The sequence below is a fragment of the Scleropages formosus genome, chromosome 7 (genome assembly GCF_900964775.1).
Source record: "Scleropages formosus chromosome 7, fSclFor1.1, whole genome shotgun sequence".
Classification (NCBI taxonomy): Eukaryota; Metazoa; Chordata; class Actinopteri; order Osteoglossiformes; family Osteoglossidae; genus Scleropages; species Scleropages formosus.
In genome coordinates, this window is record NC_041812.1 from 13,457,023 (window position 1) to 13,466,978 (window position 9,956).

The 9,956-nt window shown below is 45.0% G+C and overlaps 1 protein-coding gene across 1 annotated transcript; it reads left to right on the forward strand.

Moving 5' to 3' along the window:
* On the forward strand, positions 1-5,150 carry jmjd4 (jumonji domain containing 4). Its single transcript, XM_029253713.1, has 6 exons — positions 1-424; positions 1,269-1,434; positions 1,928-2,053; positions 2,141-2,408; positions 3,092-3,238; positions 4,102-5,150. Exons 1-6 carry the CDS (start codon positions 169-171, stop codon positions 4,414-4,416), a joined length of 1,278 nt encoding a protein of 425 aa, XP_029109546.1. The 5' UTR covers positions 1-168; the 3' UTR covers positions 4,417-5,150.
* The last annotated feature ends 4,806 nt before the right edge of the window (positions 5,151-9,956 follow it).

A 9,956-nucleotide genomic window follows, 5' to 3' on the forward strand; every position in this document is an offset into this window, starting at 1 on the left:
GGCAGTTTCGCGGTCGACGTGAGGCTCCAGTTTTTACACTCATCTGTGCGAATCATTGTTGGTCGAACGACTGTAACCGACTGGGTGCTGAAATAATATTGCCCAGACTGTCATTCCGCGTGCTACACGCTTTAATGATAGTTGCTCCGGGGCTGGTGTTGGAATGCCATGGATAGGGAGACGTTCCACGCGTGCTGCAGCACCGCGCGCGCCCCGCGTCGCTCCTACGCGCGCTTCCGCGCGGCGAATTTCGTGGACTACATCGCGCGCCGCGAGTGCAGCTACGTCCGCTTCTTCAGCGGCTACCTGGTGCCCAACGAGCCGTGCGTGCTGGCGAGCTGCTTCACCGCCGGGTGGCGCTGCAGGGCGCGTTGGGTCACCGCGGAGGGCAAACCCGACTTCGGGCGGCTGCTGCAGGACTTCGGTCGGGTGGCGCATCTCCGCAGGGGGACCGGTCTTCCGCTCCCCTGCCCGTTTTTTTATTATTATTATTATTATTATTATTCCTACGGGGAGATCATTTCTGTACAAATAGACAGTTCTTTAGTTAATTGCTTTATCGATTGCTTACTTCCCGTATTTGCTGATGTTTTATTTATAGTGGTTTACAGTATGTGGTTAATTCTGCTGCCTTTTTGTGAAGGTTGCAAGTTCGAATCCCACCTCCTGCTGCGGTACCTTTGACAAACCAAGGTACTTGCCCTGAACGGCTACACTACATTTATTCATTCATTTAGCTGACGCTTTTCTCCAAAGCAACTTACAATCCATGTAAAGGTTACCATTGTCACAAGCTTACAATTATTTCCCCATTTATACAGCTGGGTAATTTTACTGGAGTGATTTAGGGTAAATATCTTGCTCAAGGGTACTACAGCCAGAGGTGGGGATCGAACCTTCGACCCTTTGGGTCCAAAGGCAACAGCTCAGTAAAAATTAAACGAAAAATTACCCTGCTGTACAAATGGGTAAATCACACTAAGTCTGTTTGGAGAAATGTGTCAGATTAATGTATAGTTAGTTTTTACTGTGTTGCTTCAGGGTAAGTAGCCTGCCTTGATCTAGGTACAACAGCAGGAAAGAGTGGGCTTGAACTGACAACCTGTTGCGACACTAACTGTGTAAAATGGACCCCCCCCCCCCTTTGTGTTGTTCAAACAGCTCTTTTTTTATTTGTGGATTCGGAGCAATGGGGTGTCCACGAATGTCCTTGAGTCAACGAGCTTACACACGTACCGCTGTTCACTGACATTGCCGTTTTCCTCCAGATGAGACCCCGGTTCCTGTTGCAAACTGTGCTGTGAAGGAGTACAACTCAAACCCGAAGCAAATACTTCCTTTTAAAGAGTTTATCAGCTACTGGAAGGAGTACATCCAAAATGGGCACTCATCCACCAGAGGATGTCTATATCTCAAAGACTGGCACATGCCCAGGTGCGCAACTTCTTTCTGTTATTATTAGGTGTAGTAGTAGAAGAACTGGTATAATCATCACCATCAGTAAGAGATGTTTGGCTTTACACAAAGCATTAATTCAGTGTGATCACTGCCATAGTATATACAGTAATTATAGGTACACAGACTGGCTGAAGCCACTTGTCTTGAGCAGGGGTTTCAGCAAGCCAGAGCCTAACCCAACAACACAGGGCATAAGGCTGGAGGGGGAGAGACCACACCCAGGACAGGATGCTAGTCCGTAACAAGGCACCCCAGCTGGGACTCGAACCCCAGACCCACTAAAGAGCAGGAGCCAGCCAAACCCACTACGCTACCTCACCCACTGATTATAGGTAGTGAAATAGAATTTAGATTATGGTAAAGAAAATTTCCAGTTTATGCTAGGGCATATTAGTATGAAATTAACATAGGATTAACCAGTCTGGAGTGGAAATGGCCATGTTCCTGACAGGTTCTCTTTGCTCCACAGAGAGTTCCCTGCACTTGCTGTGTACAGCACTCCCAAGTTCTTCTGCTCTGACTGGCTGAATGAGTACTGGGATGCGAGTGAGGGCGATGATTATCGCTTCGTCTACATGGGACCTAAAGGCTCGTGGTGAGGCAGCAAACGTGTGTGGTGCTTCTAAGTGATGCCATTGCTGCTCTGAGCTGCGATGTTGAGTGCGCCTGTCCCCGCTGCCAGGACACCCTTCCACGCCGACGTCTTCCGCTCGTACAGCTGGTCAGCCAACATTTGCGGCAGGAAGAAGTGGATCCTGTATCCACCGGGCCAGGAGGAGTTCCTGCGGGATTGCCATGGTAACCTGGCGTACGATGTAACAGCCCCCGTCCTCAGGGACAAAAAGCTGTATCCACGCTATGAGGAGGCCTGGCAACCGCTGGAGATCATCCAGGAGGCTGGCGAGATCATCTTCATTCCCAGCGGGTGGCACCACCAGGTTTACAACTTGGTGAGAAGACCCGTGTCATGGCTCACATCTGAAACCCAAATGAGGGTCACAACTGCACAGCGGTTTCACTTTAAAAGCAGTTATTCCCTTACTGTTTAGTATACTCATCCAAACTGACAAAAGTGTAAACAAGCAAAGTGATACATTTACATTTATTCACTTAGCAGATGCTTTTCTCCAAAGCGACTTACAATGGATACTATGTAGTGTTACTAGCCCACACACCTTATTCACCAAGGTGACTACATTGCTAGATACACTACTTACAAGGGGTTACTCGTCCATGCATCAGTGAAACACACTCACTCTGTGACACTCACACACTATGGGGGAACCTGAACAGCATGTCTTTGGACTGTGGGAGGAAACCGGAGCACCCGGAGGAAACCCACGCAGACACGGGGAGAACACACAAACTCCACGCAGACTGAGTGGGGATCGAACCCACATTCTTTCGCACCACCCAGGCACTGTGAGACAGCAGCGCTACTGGCAAAGTGACAGCGGAGTAAACAAGCTAACTAATATAAAGTGAAACCAGAGTGATAACAGTGTTTAAAGGGGCATCGTGATCAAGCAAAAAAATTATCCTTAACACAATGCCATGTGTCTTTGGTGGCTTTTGGCACTCATGATCTTCACATGTGGTGTCTGAGCAGTTGCTTCTGGTGCTTGTCCTTCAGGAGGACACCATCTCTATCAACCACAACTGGCTCAACGGCTGCAACGTGGACCTGGTTTGGCAGTTCCTGCAGCAGGAACTCTCTGCCGTCCAGAGGGAGATCGGAGAATGGAGGAGCACCATGGAGACGTGGCATGAGCACTGTCAGGTGTGGACACATTTAATCACATGCACACTGTCTGAATGGTGGGTGAGCCGCCTGGGTCCAGGACACATGGGGGTCTCAACAGTTGACAGTGGTCTGTGAGCACAGTGCAACTGTCCATGACTGCAGGACAGATACACACAATGATGAACTGCAAATATGTCAGTGAGGGTTCACGTGTGAATGTACTGTAAAGAGTGTTGAGAAATACTTTTTTTATTCATGCTGCTTTGGGGCAGCAAGGGGCATATTGGATAGAGCTGTGGCCAAAGGACCAACGTTCAGATCCTACTTCCTGCTGTAGTACTCTTCATCAAAGTGCTTAAATTGAACTTCTACAATAAAAAATTACTCTACTGTATAAATCGGCAAATCAGTGCAAGTAACTCAGTGTACAAAAAATGTAAGACTTTAAGTTGAAAAGTACCTAGTGAACTATTATTATTATTATTATTATTGAATAATTATGAATAATAAGTGTCTATGAATATTTCATTTCTGACACAAAGTCATTCACTCATTTGTTTTGATAATGTATACTGCATGTTTGAAGTATTCAAAATGTTTATTTACATTTATTCATTTAGCTGATTATTTTCTCAAGTTACTTAAAATCTTAAACTACTGACAATTACCTATTTATACAGATGGGTAATTTTACTGCAGCAATTCAGTGTAAGTACTTTGCTCAAGGGTACTACAGCAGGAGGTGAGATTCAAACCTGCAACCTTTGGATCCAAATGCAGTAGCGCTAACAATTACACTACCAGCTGTCCCTGATCAGCGTAAGATGAGATACATTTTAAGAGCAACATGTGTTTGTATGTGTTTGGATTGAGTTTCATTGTGGGATCTGTCTTGCTAGGTGATCATGAAGTCCTGTACTGGTATCGACTACAGGCAGTTTGCGTCCCTGCTCAAAGTCATCGCCGAGAACCGGCTGTCCTACCTGAGCTCATGTGCAGGCGGCGCTGCTGCAGGTGCCGAGCCTCCTGTTCCCTCGGAGACACTGGCTATGCTGGGGCCCCACCATGCTGCCTTCGACCTACAGCAGGTGGCCCTCACCCTAGAGCTCATGCTCGCGGATGACAACTTCAAGCGCCTGGGCCCAGCCTCGCTGGGTTCACAGCCAGAGAGCCTGCTGCAGCGCATCCGGGAGACCCTGCGCTCAACAATCTGACCGGAGCCTTGTTTACAACAGGCAGCGTGCCTGTAGCTGCATCCAGCGTAACCTCTTTACGATATGAATTATGCAGTTTGCCATCTAGGTTGAACTGCAGAACCAGTTCCCAGCAGGAACTGCGATGCTGTGACAGGTCAGCAGGGTTCATAACAGTGTTCATAACAGGCACAGACAGTGCAGATGCAGCAAAAATACAGCCAGAAAAATGGAAAGTTTTTCCAACACACCATCACACGAAGACATGGTACCAGTAAAGAGGAGCAAGCCATTGGATGGTGGGGTGTGAATGCTTCTCTGACATGACAAGTATATAGAATGGTGTAACGATGAACGGAGCTGTGTTTCATGATTAGGAGGACATTAAAATAACCATCTGTGCCCATGAAACTGAACCGGAGCTGCCTTTTCAAATTATTATTTACAAGCTGCTCACACCCTGTGCTGAATTGCTGTATTGTACTGCGCAGTGTGTGTTGTCTGTGTATCAGCTTCCATGTGTTTGTTTCATGACCGAGGTGTGGAACTGCAGCTCATGTGTTCGTTTCAATCACAGAACTGGACAGCTGTTGCTCAACTGTCCTTACAATGCAGAAGTTCGTACTGTTGGCTGCTTCAATTGTAATTATGACTGAATAGAGACAGTGACACGATGGTGTCCCTCAGTCAGAGGCAACGAGTGTGACACAGGTTTGTGGAGAGACTCGTATAGAGATACCGGCTGTGGATGTTGCTGTGCAGCTTCAGTGTTTGCCGTTGGCTGATTAATTTACTTTTAAAAGGAAAAACTTGTTTGATTTCTTCTAAACTAAAAAAATAAATAAATCTATGTGCAGTTATGCATTTGTTGTTTTCTGCTTTTTTGTGGTACAGGTGGACTTTAACTTTGTCAGAGCTTGGGCTGCTTTACCTGTCGAGGGTTGGGAAGTGAACCTGTCCCCATGTTCACCTGCTCTGTAGTACCTGTCACATGGCTGAGACACCTCTCAACAGGTGGGGCAGCTGGTCACAGGAACAATCCCCGCTACCTCTGAGCCTTTTGTCAGCACAAAGACGGTGAGAACGAAGATGGTCAAAAATGAGCCACAGTAGGACGTCAACCTCCCCACCGCAATGGGACAGATGTGAAGCAGCTGGAGGAGGAGACAGAGCTTTGCTCTCAGGTTTTGAGGTTACCTTTGAAGAAGACTTGGCAAGCAAGAAGGCAGTTTCTGTTTCTCAGGTTGCTCTACTAGGAACTCCTCCTTGGGTGATGGCAATGGACTCAGCTCTGCCTGATTACCAGAGCCAGAAGGTCAGCTTGGCCATAAGACTTTCATAGGACTGTCCCTACGGGCACTTGGTCCTCACAAGGGGGGTTAGGGGGAAGGGGACCGAAGCAAAGAGAGACAAGTATTAGTCTCAGTTATTTTCCATGAGCGCCTACCCTACTGGATATTGCATAGTTATATTTGCTTTTAACACTAATGTCTAATATTAAATTTTCTCTTGCACATGGCAGCACAGCCGTGAACACTTCTGTAAAACGTGCTCTGTGTTTCATAACCAACAGAAGTTGTCAGAGTGTAATCAGAGAGCAGACAATTCCCAAGGTCTCAGATATTCACGGTCAGCACTGTGGATGGAACTTGCTGTTCACACTGGTGAACAGTGAATCTCAGATGTGGAGACCTGTGTTCCTGGTCAAGAACCGGAAAGACATTGTCAGGGTGATGGATGACCATGCCAAACCAGGCAAACAAGGTACTAGAGGTCTCATAATGTCAATGGCTGAATAAGCCCTACTCTACATGGGCCACTGACCAGTGAGTGTCCAAGGACTGTGGGGGAGCAGCATCGCTCTGCCCCGAAACCCCTCAGCACTGTGGAATGGGGACATGTCAGGTTTGGGGCCTGTTTAATCAGAATGGTCAGCCACATGCCATATATTACAGGCCTATAGGCATGCAGCCCCACCTCTCCAACCCCCATCATCAGAACGCCATAATAATGCCCAGAAGTGGGAGGGAACTCATCAACACTCCACTCCATCAACTGGTTGGAACCCATTCCACAGTGGCAGGAAATTAGTACAAAAGCTGAGGAGGTGAGAAATCGATCCGCACAATTACATCTTTCCTCCAGGTACCTCCGGGACATTTGCGAGCTGCACACCAGGCAGTAAGTCACTACCTCCAAAATGCACACATTGCTGTTACTTATTCACTTTGGCTGATGCATTCTCTCCAAAGTGACTTACATTACACAGCAAGGTCATTTTTACTGTATCCGTTCACACCAAGTACCTTGATCAGGAGTGAGGATGCAAACCCAAGACTAAGGTGATGGCTCAGACCACTCTTCTAGTTTCCCACTGTATTTTATGACTGAATTAATGAAATAATCAGATTTTTTTTGGATTTGGTTAAGTGTACAATGGCAAGATCAATATCCACTGTTTTTTTACTGTGCATATGTGTAGTGACTAAAAAATGACAGTGTGTTAGATTATTTTTGACAAAAACGGTTTAATGATTTAGATTAATAACGCAGGTATGCAGACTCCTGGTTTACAGGCTTTTGGTATAACCGCCGTAGAATAGTTGTACCCATGTTTGATAAACAGACTGACTGCTCATGGTATTATGGACCTTTCCTTGTTGTAGATGTCATGAGGTAATGAGGTGCACTTTCACAATGTATTTATATTTACATTTATTCATTTAGCTGATGCTTTTCCCCAAAGTAATTTACAATGTTAATCTACTTACAATGATTTACTCTTTTATGCAGCTGGGTAGCTTTGCTGGAGCAATTTAAGGTAAGTACTTTGCTCAAGGCTACTATAACTGCAGGTAAGATTAGAATCTGTGAACTGTGTATGATAATCTCTTCTTAATTTCACTATAACTTCACAGTATTCTTAATATCACTATAACTTTAAGATCATGCTTGGAGAACCCTTTACACAGCTACTCCTGTAATGTAACGTAAATGTTTTTATGTATTTTTTTTTTTTTTTTTTTTTTTTTCAGAACCGCTGGTCCCTTACGGGGTCACGGGGAACCGGAGCCTACCCGGCAACACAGGGCGTAAGGCCAGAGGGGGAAGGGGACACACCCAGGACGGGACGCCAGTCCGCCGCAAGGCACCCCAAGCGGGACTTGAACCCCAGACCCACCGGAGAGCAGGACTGCGGTCCAACCCACTGCGCCACCGCACCCCCTTAATGTATCTCAAAAAAAAAAAAAAAAAAATTATTACTCGGAAGGTGATTTGGAATCGTGGATATTCAGATAAAGTTTTATGCAGCTACTCGTCCGATGAGCATTAGTTGATATGGTGGAAAGAAACAAACTAAGTTTACTTAAGAATCACTCATCTGCAACTATGTCTCTCTTTCTCTAATACACAAATTGTAATTTCTATGAGATGTACGTCGCTTTGGAGGAAAGCGTCTGCTCAACGAATAAATGTAAACGTAATGTAATTTTGCATAGTTTTCAAGTTAATTACAAGTGTGAGAAGTGTTTTCCTTTTTTTTAATGTTTTTTGTTCACTGACCACTCTACATTTGAGGGGTCTCAAAACTCACCTATTTCTGACTCACTTCACAGCTGATCTTCAAACTGCTTGATAAATGTGTACATGGTGTTTAATAATTTTGATTTGTTTCATAATGGAAAAGCCTATATTCAGCTATTTCTGTAATGTGTACTGGTTTATGCTGTGGTATGTGACAAATTGACTGCACTCAAAATCATGTGACCACATCCAAATCTCTTATGTTGATGTAATGCACTCTGGAGAAAAGCATCTGTTAAATTAATAAATGTAAATATACTGCATTTGTAGTTTGTATATTTACATGTATTTACAGTACAGTAAAGGTAAAAAAAAGAAACTCCCTTAATTCAGTCTTTGTTCATTTTCTTCTTCACTATGTTTAATAACCTATTATTCTGATGCTTCAATTTTGTCTTTTCTTTTTTTAAGTGTTTGGAAAGAGTTTATAGAAGTATTTTAGCATGTCAGTAAAGTCCAGGAATGTGTAAATGTTTAATTTTTTCCCCATTTAAAATAACGGGAACAAACCTCCCAGTTTACGGACTCTTGGTATATTGACTGATTTCAGGAACGAATTAGGTCTATATAATGGGGGTTATAATAGTTAATCATTGGTAACTTTTTTGGTTGTTAAGAAAATTAAAATTTTCATCTACATAGAATCAAACACACACACGCATGCACAATGTCTACAACCAATTGTCCCGAGTGGGGTTGTTGCAAATCACAGCCTAATCCAGCAACACAGGGCATATGGCTGGAGGGGGAGGGGACACACCCAGGACGGGACGCCAGTCCATCGCAAGGCACCCCAACCAGGACTCAAACCCCAGACCCACCAGAGAGAGGAACCTGGCCAAACCCATTGCGCCACTGCACCCCGCCTTCTACATAAAATGACAGGGATAAATGTAACCTGATGAAGTGTTTTTTAATCAAATATGTAGAGAGTAATAAGTGGCACTGGGTCGCTGTGATAAACTGAACTGCCCCAGTATGACCTCTTACAGACACTTCTAGAAACACACAACTATTCTCACCACATTACAAAGATCATTGTGTTTGTGGGTGCGCGCGCACACACACACACACACACACACACACACACACACACACACACACACACACACACACACATCCAGGCAGTGTTAGGCTGTGTTGCAACTGTTAACAGATTCAGTTCCATTATTCAGCATTTCAGGTAAAAAGATCAATTGCTGTTTCAGTAGACTTTGGATATGATTATGTTGTATGAGTCAAATGAATGTCTGCATGCATTGCATTTTAGGTATTTTGTGTTTTGGTATGACCGTGATGTCTAATGTTGTTTTACATATGTTATGATCTAAGAGGCGTGGTGCTTGTTGGCATTTAAGGTGATTCTGAGTACAAAGAGGAGAACGAGCACAGAGGTGAGGTTTTGCAAAACCTCTGTGTTTTCTGTTGTACTTGGTTTTATGTTTGGATTTCTAAATATTGTCCCATTGGACCCAACTCTCTCTTTCTGGCAACACTGCCCTTACTGAGGAATGTCGGTGTGACAGTCATAAACAGATCCACTGAAAAGTTTGCCATCTCTCCCCAGGTTTGGCCCCATTTCATCATGAATTCTGTTGAAGAGTGTGTCTCGCAGAGCTACCCCATCCTGCAGCAGATCCTGCTGGAGCTCGGGCTCCCTCTCACCAGGGACCGCAGTGTCACCCCAAGGACCCATATAGTTTTTTTTTTTTTTTTTTTATGTCTGGGGGCATTCGCATATTATGAATCAAGTTTTATTTGACGTGGGGGAGTACATGGGTACAAGTGCTCATACTGCCTAAGTACCAAACAAACCTTTGTAGGAAGGAGAACTGTTGGGGTGGATGCTTCCACACCTGAAGAGCAGTCCCACTGTTCTGCAGTCCCTGCAGGAGACCCTGAAGGATTGGGGCATCACCCAGCACAGTCACGCCACTGCCGTCCAGCAGCTCATCAAGAAGTGGGCGGAGACAACC